General features: G+C 42.7%; 2 protein-coding genes across 2 annotated transcripts; both read left to right on the plus strand.

Moving 5' to 3' along the window:
• Nucleotides 1-1597: 1597 nt before the first annotated feature.
• Nucleotides 1598-5895, plus strand: nceh1a (neutral cholesterol ester hydrolase 1a; the record flags this gene model as incomplete). The annotated part of the gene is made up of 5 exons (XM_080513416.1): nucleotides 1598-1738; nucleotides 3714-3969; nucleotides 4273-4342; nucleotides 5024-5195; nucleotides 5275-5895. The coding sequence occupies 5 exons, from the start codon at nucleotides 1598-1600 to the stop codon at nucleotides 5893-5895; spliced, it is 1260 nt and encodes a 419-aa protein (XP_080369542.1).
• A 7084-nt stretch (nucleotides 5896-12979) lies between these two features.
• LOC308142167 (tumor necrosis factor ligand superfamily member 10-like) lies at nucleotides 12980-17803 on the plus strand. The gene is made up of 6 exons (XM_080512498.1): nucleotides 12980-13125; nucleotides 14121-14264; nucleotides 14713-14758; nucleotides 14846-14962; nucleotides 16583-16815; nucleotides 17026-17803. Exons 1-6 carry the CDS (start codon nucleotides 13012-13014, stop codon nucleotides 17233-17235), a joined length of 864 nt encoding a protein of 287 aa, XP_080368624.1. The 5' UTR covers nucleotides 12980-13011; the 3' UTR covers nucleotides 17236-17803.
• The last annotated feature ends 75 nt before the right edge of the window (nucleotides 17804-17878 follow it).

The raw sequence follows: 17878 nt of genomic DNA on the forward strand, positions 1-17878 counted from the left end.
TCCTGGGCCAAATCTGTGAGTCACACAATCAGCCCAGACTCCATGAATCACTGTGAAAACATTGACCGAGTGTAAATAATGAATGCTGATGACTTTGATGGCCGCTTCACCTTTAAGAGAAAAAAAGAAAATGACTTTCATCTAAAAACCAATGGACGGTCCAAAAAAGGGGGGAGTTTGCTCCAAAGGGATCAATAGGGTATAAATGGTGATGAGTCTTATCTCCTGCCAGCAACTTGCACCGTCGATAGTTTCCGGTGAGACTTCAGTCCGTAATGAGTAAAGTGCTTTTGATTTTACAAAATGCACAGGACCACAAATTTATTGCTATAGTGATCCATTTTTAAAAGCTTTTAACAATGCATTATAATGTGTTGTAGATAGTTTTATATTGCATTGATTGCTGTAAACAGCCCTTACACCATTGCCAGCATTAAAATAAACATCTAATGGGCGCAATTGAATTAATTATTGACTGATTATTAAATATTAATGTACACTTACACCCACCATATTGTCAGTGGGTTTTATGCGTATTTTCTGATGGTTACAGAGACAGTATAAAAAAAACATATATGATTTCAGATATGAGTTGAATAAATTAAATAACACTAAAATATTATGTATCATTGAAAATAACTCAAATCCGCTCGTGTGGACGCAGGATGCAGAGCACAGCAGTCTGCAGCTTTATTGCGCCTCCCGGTGGACGCAAATGCATAATACAACATTGCTTTTACCTGCAGTTTCGAAAAAAAACCCACTTCAATTCCCAGAGACCATCTGTTTCTGTCCGCAGCAGTCAAAATAATGTGACGGATTTCAAGTACCTGAAAAAGACTAAGTAGTACATCCCCAAATATATGCTGTGATATTAAAAACGTTAGATCAAGAATATTGATAGTCTAATATCTATTATATCTATTATTCAAAAAGACAATAAAGACATTCTATTTATGTTTTTTGATAGAGTAAAAGTATAATCAAGCCTTGCGGTCAAGCCCGCCGAACTCATCTTGAAAATGTGGTAAGTACAATTATGTATTTTATTATTTTATTTTATTCTCTGTAAATCTTATCCATAATCCGTACACACTGTATTGCGTCTGCACATATCCCGTTCCTTCTTTGTTACCTTTTAGTTTGATAGTTTTGGTTATCCTTCATCTTTTAGTTAGTTATAGGTTGGGAACCCTGCAAAGTAAGCTTCTCGTTGCACAGTGTTAGTATATACCTTGAACGTAGTACAACAACAGAATAAGGCAGCTCTTTGTGGCAGATAATACATGAATAAAGATGACATTATAGCGATAACGTTGCAATAATAATTAATGCAAATAAAACTATGTCATGCGGTGATAGAAAATGTGCAACAATAATGACAGGCAGATACCCCCCCCCCCTTTAAAAAAAAAAAAACCGTGCTTCATTTTGAAAGTGCCATCCCGGAAGTGTTACCTTCCTTGCAGCTGATGGGTGAAGACCAGTCTCTCCTGCAGACCTCTGGTGACAGATTAACAGGCTTGCAGCAGTGGTGTCCTGCCTCCTACACACACTCTCTCTCTCACACACACACACACACACTCTCTCGTGCAACATGAGGCTGCTGCCGCTGGTGCTCACGGTTCTCTCGGCCGTGGCTTTGGCTTATTATATTTACATCCCGCTGCCTGATGCAATCCAGGAGTCGTGGAAGTTGATGATGCTGGACGCTGCGTTCAGGACCGCGATGCACTTGGTGAGAGGAGACGTGTTTCATTCATGCGCTGCAGGTGCACGCATTTTAAGCGTCGAATTGGATTGTTGCTGTGAATTCGAGGCGTTTAGTAAATGTTTGGTGAGGAATGCTCTGCTGTGATAAATGGGCACTTGGACTTTAGCCCTCGCCACTAAAAATAAATAAATGGAATTGGGTCATTCCCTCCTGCACCTGCACAGCTTCAGTCATTGCACAATTGAAATCGGATTATATGAATGCATCAAACAGCCACACTTATTTATCCAAACTATATCTTAAATGTTACTGGATCTAAATCGCAGGGCTTTCCTACAAGGACGACCAATTGGGAGTTGACATTTATTCAGAATTTTGCAAGTGCTCTGCTACGTTAAGTAACAATTACCACATCTGCTCATTGGAGTGACAGTTGTTTTGTAATACCGTTGCTTTTCACAATAAGATCTTTTTTGCCCCCATTATTTTCAACAAAATGAAGCGATAAACTTCACCGATTTCAACTCGATTGAAGTGAGTCGTGAAGCACATGGTCTTGACTGGAGTACCTTCTTGTTTCAAGTGAAGTTAAAAACTAGTGACTCTATAAAGCAAGAGGGCTTTCCTCTTTACCGGTGTTAACAGCTGCCCCTCTAATCCAGTCTCAATTGAATGACTCAGGAAGATTTAAGGGGTTGTACTTTCGCCATATTTGTTACATTGTGGAATTGATAACGAATTAGAAAATGTTGGGCAAAGGTCAAGGTAGGTTTGACAGTTCAGTGGAGTCATTTTTTTTTTTTTACATGGTGAATTCATTTCTGAATCTCATTGATTCTCCTCAGATTGAGAGATCAGACTGTCCCAGTTACATGAACACTGATTAAATTGATCAGCTATATGTGGAACAAGCATGTCATCTGAGCCAGTCAGTGGCTCATTCCTATAATGATGTGCATTCATGGGAATTAACCCATTTGTGACAAATGCTCATGATCCAAACCATTGAGAACTATGTTTGTTGGCTGAACCGATCAAGCTTATTCCTTTAGGAACTGCAATACCAAGCAAACGGTCTCTCTGTATAGAATACGATCGTGAATTGACCAGCACAAAGTCCTTTTTCAAATTAGACATGCTCCATTGGTCCCTTGTCTAATTGGTACATAAAGGAGTTACACCACCTTCTCTCATCAGAACATAATTTCAGTCATATAATGCCAAGCTAATGTGATCAAATGGTGGTTACATGGTGCAATTTTAATCGCCATTCAGTTGGATTTTCCGTGTAACCACATTTTACGTCATAGTCCAGGGATAGAAGTCAATATCGTGCCTGTAGTTTACATGTTCAGCCTGACTCCTGCCATGCATGGCTGCTTGCTTCTGCACCTGATGTGTGCGTGACCACAGCTGGAGCTGAAGGGGCTTCCAGTGCCTCGTGGATATTTGTTCCAATTAACTCGTATAAACAGAACTTGTCTCCTGTGATGTACATGCTATTTTCAGCAAAAGCCCCATAGAAGTGGCCCCAGTTGCCAGGTAAACATGGCTCTCCACATATCTCCGTGCTCGGTATTCATAGAAACACAATGATCAACCACAATGGCAAAAGTAGTCATGAAACCACACTATATAACCATATAGCAAATTTGCATTTTGGTTCAAAAGTGCACCCTGATCCGCACTAAGGTGGGGAACTATAGTGACCCTTATGGCTGAAAGAGTGCGTCAACCATAAAAGTACTTTGAAGTTAATTCAGAGGAGAAAAGGTCATCGTGTCTCAATGTTGAGAAAGGGAGGAGACACTGATTTCAGTGAGGACAAAGGTGAGTGGGTTATAGGGAAGAATGTTTTCCCACCTTTTTTTTTTTTCAGTCTCCTTTCAGCTCTTTCTAACATGTTTAACTTTTGTTTCGGTTTGTTTGCGTTCCGAGGGAGCGGTCAAAGTGACTCCCGAGGTCTCACGAGTCTTCTCTTCCACTTTTATGCGTTCAGGCCGTTCTGAAGCAATGGCTGGGCCTGGACCACTACATCAGTTCTGTCAGGCAGTCCACGGAGGGCTTCGAGGGCACCATGAAACGGTTCATGGGTTCCGAGTCCAGCGGAGGGGTCATTCCAGGGGTGAAGATCAGAGACGTCACCTTCGACGGCGTCCCCGTGCGACTCTATGAACCGCCCGCCGGAGGAGAGGGTCATCTGAGGAGAGGCCTCATGTTTTTCCACGGAGGAGGCTGGGCCCTGGGCAGCTCCAGTGAGTGTAGACGAGAGCGGGTTCTTTCACGAAAAGCGAGATTTGTAGAATTCGACGCTGCAGTCAAATACGCCTCGTATCAGATAACGGTTCGAGCTGCACAGGAAATGCCAGAATCTGCAATTTGATTAATTTCCGTCCACTGCATGCATGAGGACTTTTTATCCAGCTTTCAATACAAGAACAGAGAGGAGGGTTTTTGCTGTGCAGTCAATTTCCTTAGTAAACTAAGAACTCTGAGACATTTTTCTTTTCCACGCATCTCATTTTTTTTCTTTCTTTTCCATCTCTCACTTTTCTCAGAGAAGGGCACATATGACCAAATCAACCGGATGGTTTCGGACGAGCTCAACACTGTTGTGGTGGCAGTTGAGTAAGTGTTGCAGCACGACGTGGTTTCATTTCCACAGCTTGGAGGCAGTGACGGCAACGGGTGTGCATTTAAACACCAGCTCAGACTGAGGAGTTCTCCCTTCAAAGCATCACTGTGTACTATTTTGTATTTGTTTCAGTTATGAAGCCATGCAACTTAAATACTAGCATCCCTTTACTACTACAGAAGAATAAAATGCGTTCATGGAGATCAGTGGTTTTCAAAGTGTCTGGCACCAGAGAGCTTTAGGGGGGTAGAAACTGCAGTTGTGAAAACCCAGGGCTCGGGTCCTGCCTTTTCCCAGCTTGATTAAAACATTTTTTTGAGAAGATATAGTACTAAAATTGAATATGTGAATGCCCAAACTAGTAGTTTTTGAACGGAATTCTTTACAAATGTAACAAATCAGAATTACAAAACTACTAAGTTTAATTATTGCGGCAGGTTTACTATATAAATAATCAAATAGTTCTATTGAGAATAATCTAAAGCATAGTAATCTGTCTGTCAATCTCATTAAGAGCCGGTAACAATGATACTGTGTATTGTAAAAAAAAACAGTCTATTTAGATCTCACATTTAACCAAAACTTACAAATTGGTGTAAGACACAGCCTATCAGGAGTTGTCATCCTCCCACATTAAATAACTAGACTTGTTTCTTGCCTGTGTGTGTCTGCAGGTATCGCTTGTATCCAGAGGTGCACTTCCCGGTGCCTTATCTGGACTGCCTCGCCGCTGCCAAACACTTCTTGTCTCCAGAGGTTCTGAGCAAGTTTGCGATCGACCCCGAGCGCGTGGCTGTGGCAGGAGACAGCGCTGGAGGGAACCTGGCCGCCGCCGTCGCTCAGGAGGTACGACGACGTCAAATTCCCGATGCAACTGCGTGACAGTACGACGCGACTGTTCTTCGTGTGTCTGTGTCTCCCCCAGATCTCCACAGACGATGGCATGAGTGTGAAATTCAGCGTGCAGGCGTTGATCTACCCAGTGCTCCAGGCGCTGGACTTCAACACACCGTCTTACGTGCAGAACCAACGAGTCCCCGTTCTGTACCGGACCCTCATGATCCAGTTCTGGCTGCAGTACCTCAATGCGGACCTTTCTCTGGGGCCACAGCTGCTGGTGAACAACCACAGCGCCTTGCACCGCTCGACCATCACCCCGGAGCTGAGGTCACGAGTCGACTGGAGCGTCCTGCTTCCCCAGAAACACAAGGGGAACCACCGGCCCGTCGTCGTGGAGACGGGGTCGCACGGAATAGTGAAGGAGGTGCCGGGGCTGCTGGACGTTCGCGCCGCGCCGCTGCTGGCCAGTTCGGAGGTGCTGGCCAAAAGCCCGCGTTCGTACATCCTCACGTGCGAGTACGACGTGTTGAGGGACGATGGGCTGATGTATGTCCGCCGCTTGAGGGACGCAGGGGTCACAGTCACCAACGACCACTACGAGGACGGCTTCCACGGGTGTTTCAGCTTCATAGCCTGGCCAATAGAGTTTGACGTAGGAAAGAGGGCAGTCAGGGGTTACCTCAACTGGCTGCAGAAACACTTGTAGGTGTGTGTACATGGTTGTGCGAGTAAGTGTGCATACGTGTGTATGTGTCATTTATACAAATGCACCAGCCTTCTGCGTTAAATGACTGACTTACCAAAGGGCTCATAAAGGTTCTTTCTCCAAAAATGTAACATCTGGGCTCAGGGCTCTCATCAACCTGCATATATGTGAAGTTTTTTGGGTTTTTTTTTACTGATCATTTCAAGCAGTTTGCAGTCTGCTAACAAACCTCAGCATATCCAACACTGTGACCAGCTGATTAACAAAATTAATAAATGCATAAAGCCGTCATCAATTACAGAAATTTGCCAGCCGTTTCTACTGGGAGATAATGTGTGCATATCCACAACACAAGCAATAAATGTTCCAAGAGGAATAATAAATTAGATTCTCTTGGAAAAAACAAGAAGTTGGAGCCCTGAGGTAGCAGAATGCGTAGATGGTAGTTTCAGCTAAGTTTGATGTGTAATTCTTGCCATTTCAGCTTTTCTCCTCAGTGTCACTCAAGTTAGTTTGTTTTTTCGTGAATATAGAGAACTAACACTCAAATATATTCTTACATGTATTTTTCTAAAAGGAATTTAAAAAAAACTACAAAATTCCCCTGTGGGTGTAAAGTTTCCTCCAGAAAAATTACTTGATTTCAAGGATTCAAGGATTCTTTATTGTCATATCAAAGAAATGATACGAAATTTGGACTCAGGTCATTTCCAACAATGTAGGCAATTTCCCATTTGTGGCTAAGTGGTGGTGACCCACAGTATAGCACTTACACAAAATATAAAGTGCTGTGCGCTCATGTTGCCCGACAGTGAGATAGCCAGTGTGGAGTTTGCATGTTCTCACTGTTTGCTCAACTGCTTTCACCACCCTTGGCTATATTAAATAACATTTACTTGTGGTTGACATATACATCTTGACATGACATATACATCTGATAACCTGGATAATTAATGCATAAACGCAGGAAATGTTTGTTGGCACTCTGTGATTAACTGAGGTTGACAAAGGCAAAGGGCACAGTCCACACTGGTCAAATCAACAATGCAAACACACAGATGGTCACAGACACACATTGAAACATTCGGGCCGCTAACTTAACAAGCAGAGGAGAGAACATGCAAACTAAACTAGCTCTGGAGCTAAAACTGGAAAACCCTTACTATTACCGGTACCTCAATTTAAAAACTTTTCTTTTGTGTGTCTCAGTTTTCAAAAGACTCCACAGAAAACCCCAAGTCCCAATACACATGCTGTTATCTGACCCTCACCAAGAAAATGCACTATTTTATAACCAAATGACTCATTTGTGTGTAAATTTCTTTTTTTTTAATCAACTCCATTTAAAAATACGTACACATGGAGTGCCAAACTGTTGGCTTTTTGCACTATTGCAATAAATAACACTGTGGTTTTGTGACACGGTAGATTTATGTTGCATGTCAACTCTGTATTGCCACCACAAAACAAATGTATTGACCCACGACGCTCTCACAACTGGAGCTTTCAATAAATATTCCAGTCAGGCGTGTATTTGTGTGTCTGATGCCTCTAAATGAAAGTCTACAGATGTTGCAGTTTTTTCCACACGCTCGGCAGACGTAACATTCAGAAGTAGACAGGTGAGCTGATAAAGGCTGTACTTTCCTCTGATTGAATGAGTTCCACAGTCCTGCCTTTCCACAGGAGAACCAAAAATCAATGCAACAGCGCCATCTGTTGGACGCAGTACGTCATTAAATTTCCGTGCAACTTGATGGATATTCAAAAATCATCATCATTCTTTTTTTTTTTTTATTCTAAAACTTTAAAAAGGGGCAAAGGCTGAATAATGGATGTAGTTTATCACACAATTTGGACAGTGAGTAAAGATAGGGAGTTAAAGATAATAAGAATTCGTTTTTCACACCTCTCTCTCTCTCTCTCTCTCACTTTACATTCTCAAACAGCAGTTTCCTATCTGGAAAACACCCTCTTCACGACACACTCGCTAAAAGTCAATGGCAACCGGCTGCATTCATTGTGCTGCCGTAGCATTTTCCAGCTCTCGTCTTTGTTTTAGAAGTCGGACAATGAGCAGCTGTAGTCCTCTGATAGGAATTTAGGGAGATTCCATGACTTTATGGAGAGGAACGTAGGGAGGAGAGGCCTCTGGGGAGGGGAAAAGAGGAGTGGAGGGCAGAGTCCTTTAAACCCATTACATGTCCTCTGGGAATTCAAAGCTTCTTTTTTTTTTTCCTCCAAGAGGGTGGGAAGGGGAACTGCTTTAATTTCCAAAAATAAGCATCTTTGGCCATTTTTTTTTCTGTTTCCCATTGTTCTGGTAACTGACTTCAGATCCAGGTTTTTTTTTGGGGGGGGAAAGAGTTTTCGTTTCCTGGTTTCGATTTGTGCAGCGCTAACGAAAGGTCAAGCTATAATCTGAAGACAATATTATGAAATTAAACCTGCCTTTGATTATATTAATAGTAAACATTTATTTGGCAGGTTTAGTCAGACGTTGTGAGAAGTGAATTGACTTTTGAGGCAAATCTTTAATCGCTGCCAAAACAAGCCTTTGATACTTAAAGACATGAAACAGGATGAGAATCGTGCTCAAGCGTTATCGACACAAATGGTTGGTGAGTTTCTTTCTTTTAAATGCCCTTTTTGGAATGGGGCAGTCGAACGGCGTGTCTCTCAGCGTATCGCCTTCCTCGCCTGAGGTGAAACAGTTTTCACATATCACTCATCCTCTCCATTCCTTCTGTCGAACAAGCCTGGGTGATGACTCACTTATGGGAACACAGGAAGCGTTTATCACCTACTTTTCTGAGGTTTGAGATTTGTATCACAGGAGAAAACAAATAATGTTCCCTTTCCCCCTGATGTGAAGCTCATTTGAACTTACAGCTGTAGTCTCAGATGAATAAAGCCACATCTTTCCATCAACCTGCTGTGACCTGTTTGTATGTGTGAAATACTTACTGATAAGCAAGATGGAGGTATTTCCATTGCAATTATCTCACTTCCACCTGCCACGTCAATAAATATCTAATTTATCCCGATACACCAGCTAGCAACAATTAATTTTAAAGTGAAAATACAAGAAGGCCAATATTCAGTTCAAGGTTACTTTAGAGTTAAGTGTTCTTGCTTATCTTTCATTAAGAAAAAAATACATTCATCTCATGTGTTTTTGTCAGGTCTGCAGGTGAAGTAACTTTAAGGGGAAGGTAAATCATATCCAGCCCGCAGATGGGGGAACGCAGAGGGCAGAGGGTTTATACATCTCTTCATCTATCCCAGCAAGCTGCACCCTGCTGTTCTTAATGTGCTTGACGTGCTTTAACACGGGCCGTGTTGAAGTTGTTCACGTCCAGCAACCGCAAACTCTTTTCGCTCCACTTTCACTTCCTCAACCTGACAATGGAGCAGGAGTTGGAAAGGAAGGAATTAAAGCTCAGGAATTACCGAGAATCACTGCAGGTTACACTCTGAAGACCGAACGAGTCCCCAGCGACACATAATATGCGGGACTTCACTGGAGCCCAGAACAATGACGGGTCAATGGGCAATAGGCGGCAGGCATTCTCCTCATATCAACCTCACAATTACAGGAAAGAGAAGAAAAGCTCCTTTTTCAGCTCACTTTCAGATGCTCCTGATCTGCTACCTGTTCGGGGCTGATCCAAACCTTCTTACAGTGTTGGTCCGGTGTTTTTCCCTCGGGTTTGGCTGTGCTTTGTGCTGCCACGGTTACAAGTGAACTCCTATTTAAGCCCTTGAGCAAATGAAATGTGTCTACTGATTTATCATCTTTATTACACAGCACTCATCCACAACGACTTTCATCTTTTTTGGCAAGAGTATAAAACGCTGTATTTGTTGAAATCCTTTTTGGCCTATAGTTGGATTGTTTTGTTTTTTTAATGGGTATATATATATATTTATCTTTTTTTGTGCGCCAAAACTCTCGCCCCTTTTTTTTTTTATTTTGCACATGCCATCTTCAATTCACCATTTCTAATCATACACTGTAATATAAATACAGAAACATATAGAATAAGTCATTGAAATCCACTGGAAAGACACAAGTCACAACTCTGAACTCTGAGGAAGCTTGAACAATTTCATTCTCTCCATTGTCATATCCTCAGAAATATTGTTGATCCAGGAAACAATTTTAAGGTTCATTGGTTTCTTCCCACAGTCCCAAAAAAACGTACCAGAGGTTAATTGCGGAGTCGACATAGCCTGCAGGAGTGAATGTGTGTGTGTGTGGAGTTCAGGGATCAGCTGGGATCAGCTCCAGCACCACGTACACCCTAAACAGGAAGTAGCCATATAGAAGATGAATGTGATGGGATGGTTTTCTCCCATGTCACTCATCGTGCAGAGGTTAGCTCTTTCACCTCAGACTGAAGCTCTCTATTCTTAGAGTCCCCCCCCCCCCCCCCAAGTTGGAGTTTACATGAGATATTTTCCTTGGAGTCCAGTTTTCTTTTTAAATCCAAAAACATGCATTTGTGCCACAGCCTGTTCACTGTAATATACTGACTTTCACTTATCGTTGGCAGAGACGCAGCCACAAAAAAATAATGAACGGACGGTACCTGATTGTTGGAGCAGGCAGACGATCAGACATAGATCCTATCTAAAATATGTATCTGATTTATCTTTCATGACATATCAAGTGCTTTTTTTTTTTTTTTGCTACGTACTTTATTCCCATCTAAATGTACTCCACATAGTCAGCTAGAATCACAGTACTACTGTGATGACTGTGGCTATCAGAATTAAGATTCAGTAATCTGCAATCACATCATACGATATTAGTCTCGTGGGAGCTGCACAGACATAAAATATTCTTACTCAAAACCTTTAGCCAGAAAATATGTACGTTGCCGCAATCGAAGCCAGATTGCGCAAGCGTTTCCTCGGCCACGCCATACCATAAACTGATCCTCGATGTGTTGTAGTTGATCAGTTTGGTGGGGTTATACAAGTACTCTCCAACCAGTTATATTGAAGCGATTCCAGATCTTATCTGAAATGCCCTTTGACACCCTCCGTGCTCGAGTCAAACACAAACCATTTGTAATCGGCCGTCGCACAGTCCCGAGAGACACTGTCCTCTGCCAAAAGAAGTATCTTCTAAGTATGGTCGCTGATAGACTTTTAAAGCAAGTTGACTCAAATAACCTACATAAACATGCAACAAAATAGCAAAGACATAAAAATAGGCCTAATTCCCTTATGGACGTCTCTGTTCCACTGTAGACAGGAACTTTACAAACCCCACGAACTCCTCTGCTCTGCAGTGAGCACATATTTCTTGTGCCTCAGCTGCTCCACATTTGGAGACGGACTGAGAGCCATAAAAAAAGGGGGTCTTTTTTTTCACAGCACTGAAGGGTGAAGGCTGAAAACTGTTACTAAATGGATGCAGTTAAAGTGGAGGCGTTGCCGAGACGTCGTGGCAACAAGCAGAGAGAGACTTGATTTTCCGATGACAGAAAGTCATTGATAATTTCTCCATGAGTGACACATGGCTACTGTGGGGGGGGGGTACAGTATATAAAAGGAGGTTTTATAGTCATTTTCTGTTCTGTCATAAAGTTATCATGCATGATAGCATCAGTGAAGCAGCTTGATTGACCTAGTTTATTGGACAGAAACAACTATGACTCATGAAAGGACTGGCTGCGGCTGAGTATGTCAGCAAAACTCTCACTGTAGTGACTTCATTAAATATCCTTCCAAAATCTATTAGCTAAAAATAAGGAAAAGAACAAGAAAAAGTTTTATTTTATTTGTAATCAATCAAAAATCTATGGAGGTTACACTGTCAAAATTATTATTTTTTCTTGCATTGTAATTAGTAAAAAGCTTAAATAACATTCTCTAACTATGGGAAAATAATTCCCTTCATAGAATATGATCTCTCTTTATAAAGAAAGTGATCATATTTGGTAAATTGTACATCCATTGTTTTCTGTTAAATGATGCTTGAAATTGTAGGGAAAGAAAATACTTTGGATGATTTATTGAGAGAGGTGTTGTTTATTAAGTCACTAAGTTATAGCACAACATAGTGTTTACCACCAGATGCTTTGATCTAAAAAACAAAAACAATTTTAAAACATGCACTTCAATATATGAACTGTACACAGAGTACAAGTGGCAGGATTTATTTTCAAACATACACACTTGAAGTCTACTTTGTCATATAGAGAGTACTTTGTTTGTCAATAGCGCATTGTAATAAAAGACAGTAGTACTCAATAATGTAAAGACGATCTTAACGAGGGCTGAAGCCCATTGAGAGAACATTCCCACCTGACTAGGAGTGTAAGAAGTGCACACCAGGAGTGTCAAATATGAAGCTAACCACCAAACAAATTGCAAAAAAAACAATTCAAAGTGAACAGGTTGAGATATCAGTGATGCTATAGCCTCAAAGCCATGTTGTCATGATACGTTGTAAAACATGTAAAATGCAACAGCAATAGGAGAAGGTTTTTGTTTTTACATGTCACTGTACTTTTTCCTCCAGAAGGCATCATCAGACATTTTCATCATTGGGCTGTGTGTGGCACCTGAACTATGTGTTCTACACACTCTCTTCATAGATAACAATTAACCTCAAAACACTGTTTAGAGTTTTTTTGTCTTTTGAGGCTTTGGGGAAAACATGCAAACTCCACAGAAAGGTGCTGTGAGGCATGAGCCCCCACAGCTTCTCCACCATCCAACTATCAACATCTAAAGTATCAACAACAACAACAACAGAAAAAGTCCCTCAAATGTTCAATTTGCTCGCTGTGAGGATGTTTGGGGCAAGATTCTAGTTTTCACATTTACCACAACACTTGAATGCGTCCTGAAGTTGCATTAAAAAGCTGCAGTGACATCTTGAGGCTGTTGTAATGCTCCGTACCTCCTCTCTGCTCCACCTCCAACTCTCTCCCCCTCTCTCTTTCTCTCTCAGGACAAAAGTAGAGAAGCTTGATCCGACTTGTCCTTCCTGGCTCTGCCTCTGCCTCGGAGTGTTTTCGTCCTTGCACCCTCGGCCCTATAACACGGAGACCAGCCAGTCAGTCGTCACGCCGTGGTTCCATTATTATCATTATTATGGCCATTTCTGCGTCCGTGCAGTGTCTGGGGCTCATCACACTGGCTGCCATCCTCCTGCAGACCATCGCCGTGGCGGTCAGCTTCATGTACTTCAACAAAGTCCTCAACACGGTAAGACTTTCTTTTTCCCCCTCGCCACACATGTAGGGAGTGAATGCATGAAAATAAAAGTTTGACACGTCAAGTTTACAAACCCGGAACCTTATTGGATCAAACGATAAAAAAGGAAGGTGGCGGTTAGTGACACAATGTTGCTCTGTCTTTAAAAAAACAACAACACGTGAACTCTGCCGACCTATTTACGAGACGCGAATGTGTTCCAATTACAAATACGTGTGGCTTTGGGAATAAACCAACCGTATTGCAGGTTAATTGCGTTGAGGCAGTAAAAGTCCCAGTTGGACCTTGTGCTTCCTTGACAATGCTGGCCAGCGAGAGAGGAGGACGTTTGGGCGAGTGGATAACAGAAAACAATGAGAGGAAATGAGCCGAGAGGCAGTGAGTGACACCCTGAAGAAACACGCTTCACGAGCGCCTGCGGACCTCACGAGCTCAAACCTATTCTACATGTGACGTCACCCTTGATTGACCGACGCACACCTGTGGCAGCTTGGAGTTGATCATATTATTGTTATGTCGATTTATTCCATGATATTTACCTCCCTAACCCTAACTTCAGAGGACGAAAACTATGATTTTTTTTATTTATTTAATTTTTTAATCAAAATACAGACTTTATTATTCCCTTCAGGTGTTGTGAAGGTGAATTAAAACCACGAAATGAAATTATCAAACGCAATGAAGAAGATTTCTTCCTGTATGTGCGTGGGTGTTTTCTTTCTTTCTTTTTTTTTTTACTCCTGGTTTGTCACATTCCAGAAACAATTGAGGTTAAATGACGACTTTCAGTTAGGAATGTGATTGATGCCCTGCCTTTGCCCATAATCACAATAGATGAATGTTAAACAATGTTGGCTTTTGAAATAGAAGCTGTTGAATTGCATCCATAATGTACAGCTACTTTAAATTCATTCACAAAATTTGTTACATGTCCAGGGATCTGGCTAAATGACTTTCAGCTTTGACTTCCTTCATACACTTGACAGATGCAGGAGAGTTTTTCGCGGAGCAGCGTGTCCTGTCTCATAAACTCGAATCTTCACTCAGAATCCGAAGAGCGGGCAGACGAGGGCAAAAGAAGTGACCCTTGCTGGCAGGTCACGCAGCAGCTCCACTACCACATCGAGAAGGTTTTTTTTTTTTTTTTTGGATTCATCTTTGTTTAATTTACCCCGAGCAGGGTTCATTAGGCTCTGTTTTTTATCAGAGTGAAAGCACCAGGGGCCCAGATTCCTGAGGTTTTTCTTTTTAAATGTTGCTCAGGAATGATCCGTCTGCAGCGTTTGAACTTTTGTCAGAAGAGGGGGGGGGGTGTACAATTTGTTCATACATCACAGGAACTAACTCGCAACATAGTATGAAAACATCAGCTTTCATACATCAGATTGACTCACTCACAACAGGAATAATACAATTTACGTAACAGTTTAACCACAATGAGCACCGACTGAATCACGGGTTCCCTGGTGTTTCCAAATGTTGCTGATTGTAATGTCATAAGTTCAGTCATAATGTTTATATGGACTATAGCATGTTTCCTCATTAACTCATTTCTTTTTGGGGGGGGGTTTCAATCAGAGGATGGCGGACAGCTTTCAGAACAAGATGTCGTTTGCTATGAAAGGTGAGAATGACTGCCAATCACTACTACTGGCCTTCTGTATGATTTGTTTCCACCTCAACATATGTGCAATCGATGTGGCCTTCACAGATAAGCTGACGGGGGTGCTGCCTGTCCCGAGCCCCGAGAACAAAGGAGTCCCTCCTCCCAAGGTTGCGGCACATGTGACTGGGGTCGTCTCATCCACTGAGCCTCCGCCGGCAGGGGGTGAGGATCATTCGATTCAGCAGAATAGAAATGTTCGAAAGATGCTGCTAACAATTATGTTTGCGCTATTCGAACACCCACATGCCCGACTGCTGCAGGGCCACTCGGCGAGGAATTTGCTCGGAGGCTTCCCAGCCTGTTTTCAGATTCGGTTACTTCTTCATACCTTCATGTCTGTCAGGACCTGCACATGGCAACTGCTCTCTCACAACCCGGAGGTTCCCGTGGTTATTGTTTGGCTGAGTCAGGATCTGATCTGTTCTCTGTCAGGAAATAGGAACTAGGAAAAAAAAAAGAAGTTATTTCCAGACTATTATATCATGTTGAAATTGCTCATTTCTGACTTTTGTGCAGATAACTCAACAATGACTTACCGTGAAGCAATAAAGCAAACGAAAAGTCAGTGAGATGTGACATCGAAAGACTCACTGAACTCCAAAACAGTATGATCAACAATAAGTCTGATCACACAACAAGCTGAATTACAAGGCATGCTTGACAGAAACTCATCACATTGCAGTGTCACCAAATCCGTGGCTCCTACACTCCCTCTAGTGATCACTTTAAAACGTCTCATCTGTATCAGAAAGGTCTCCAGCGGAAAACTCTCACATTAGTGTCTGTCTGCTCACTCTCCAGCGAACCTTCCAAGATTCAACAAAAGGTCTTAAGGCAGGTCGAACGCCGTCATTTTTGGCTGTTCCGGATGAAATATGAACATCTTTTCCTCCTCGCTCGTGACTTCACAATGGTGATCTTATGTCGCAGAGTAGAATAAACCATTGTCTAAATCTTTGGCCCAATGATAACTTGAGATTATATTCTGACAGGAATGTAAGAATGTCTCAATGGCAAAGAACTGAATCTACGTCCCTACCAAAAGAGATGTTATGTAAAATAGTAATTAGCTTTACACCAGTGCTTTTTTTTGGGGGGGGGGATTCCAATAAGAGGACATCCTTGTGGATTTATGGCAGAAAACACTGTATGATGTGTCTTCTTTTGTTTGGCTTGATGGTACGGGCAGCGGACAGGGACAATCTACAGTTTGTCTTGCATATAGATGTAAATTGTTATAGTATATGGATGCAGTCAAGGACACATGAGCTACGTTGAGTGATATGATGATCCACAACGGCAGCAATTAACCGGAAAAGTTGATTTAAAAAAACAAAAAAAAAAAAACCTTGTTGTAAAATCTAGCATGTACGGAATGCAAACTCTATATTAGTACAGGTGCATTGGCAGAACTGCCCGACTTTCTTTTCATCACGTTAACGCCGATTTTTAATGTCATTAGAAACTGTTGTACTGCCAGCTACTTTTTTTTTTTTTTTTTTTTAACCATGTGGCTGTTGTTTAAAACCCTTAAAGTGAGAAGAAGTAAATGTAGCAAAGAACTGAGCATTGCATCCAACTGTCTGAGGAGCTCTTGTTGCTTTGGCACACCTGCTGCTTTGTGGGGCACATCTGTAACCGCCATTCAGACGCCTCGCGAACATTTGTTTCCCATTCTGTCTGCGGCAACGCTGTAAACGTTAACTATCCCATACAGCGCAGTGAAGGGAACGGCGCCGACACTTGCATGGATGGAAGTGTTGATCATTCATGCCTCCGCAGGCTCGAGGAGCAGCAGGGGGTACCTGGGAGAACGCATCAGGGCGTGGGAGAGCCAGAGAGGCCCGTCCTTTCTGGAGAACATGGAGCTGAGGGGAGGCGAGCTGCTGGTGCCAAGGGCGGGTCTCTACTACATCTACGCTCAGACCTACTTCAGACTCCCGTCCGCCGGGGAGACGGAGGGCGACGCGAAGGAGGAAGAAGAGGCCCAGCTGGTCCAGTACATCTACAAGAAGGTTAGGCTTTATTGACATTCACACATGGATTCGGTGAAGATGGTTAATCGCAGCAGCTTGAGTTCCACTTTCCTATTTCAGTCAGACAATTAAAATGCGTCGATGCAGATGTGAGCGCCTCGGAGCCCGTTGATGTTATTATTTCCATTTGGTTTTATGTCCATATTGAACACAAATCACAGGGGGGAATAATGACTCTGGTTCCCACAGATGAGTTCCTACACCGTGCCCATCTTGCTGATGAAGTCGTCCCGAAGCGCGTGCTGGCCTCGCGGTCCGGAGCCGGGCCTCTTCTCTCTGCATCAGGCCGGCACCGCCTTCCTCCAGCCCGCCGACCGCCTCTTCATCAGTGTGAGCAACGCCAGCGCCATGGAGATGGACGGGAGGGCGAGCTACTTCGGGGCATTCCTGGTGGGGTAGAGGAGACGTCCGAGAACTGAAACACGAAGAAGCGCGAGCAGCGGCGGTGTTGCTTGAGAATGTTGAATGGCTGTCGGGAATATTTGGGACGAGAAGAGGAGGGAAGGAGAACAGCACAGACTTCTTCTGGATCGAGGAGTTTCGGCGGTCCAACTGAGCTGCAGCGAGGACAGCAAGGAGGAAGAGAAGTGTATTCGCCCCCAGCATGATTCTGTTCAGAGAGGATTCTGTTTTTGAAGCCGGTTAAGAGGACTTGCTGTGTCACTGGGATGAAGTGCGGCGTTCAAAGAGCAGAGTGCTTGTAGCAGCAGCAGCAGCAGGAGCAGCAGCCGCAGCAGGAGACACAGATGAGATGTTTGGCACTCGCGTGAATCGAACTGATTCGTTACGCCTGCTGGTGGAACGGTCAGTTTGTGATTTGTTGTTCTCAGAATATGAGAACAGCATCAGACTCTGGACACTGATCTTTTATTTAAGTTAATAAAAAAATAAAGCATCAAAAATCTGACATTATTGTACATGTTGAGTATTGGGAAGCTTGTTATTTGTTTACAGTATTTATGGCTGAATTCCTTTTGTGCAATGTTATGGATGATTGTGTTGCAGCCAAGAAGTGAAGCTCTGACCTTTGATGTGCTGCGTA

This window comes from Blennius ocellaris, assembly GCF_963422515.1.
Source record: "Blennius ocellaris genome assembly, chromosome: 17".
Taxonomy (NCBI): Eukaryota; Metazoa; Chordata; class Actinopteri; order Blenniiformes; family Blenniidae; genus Blennius; species Blennius ocellaris.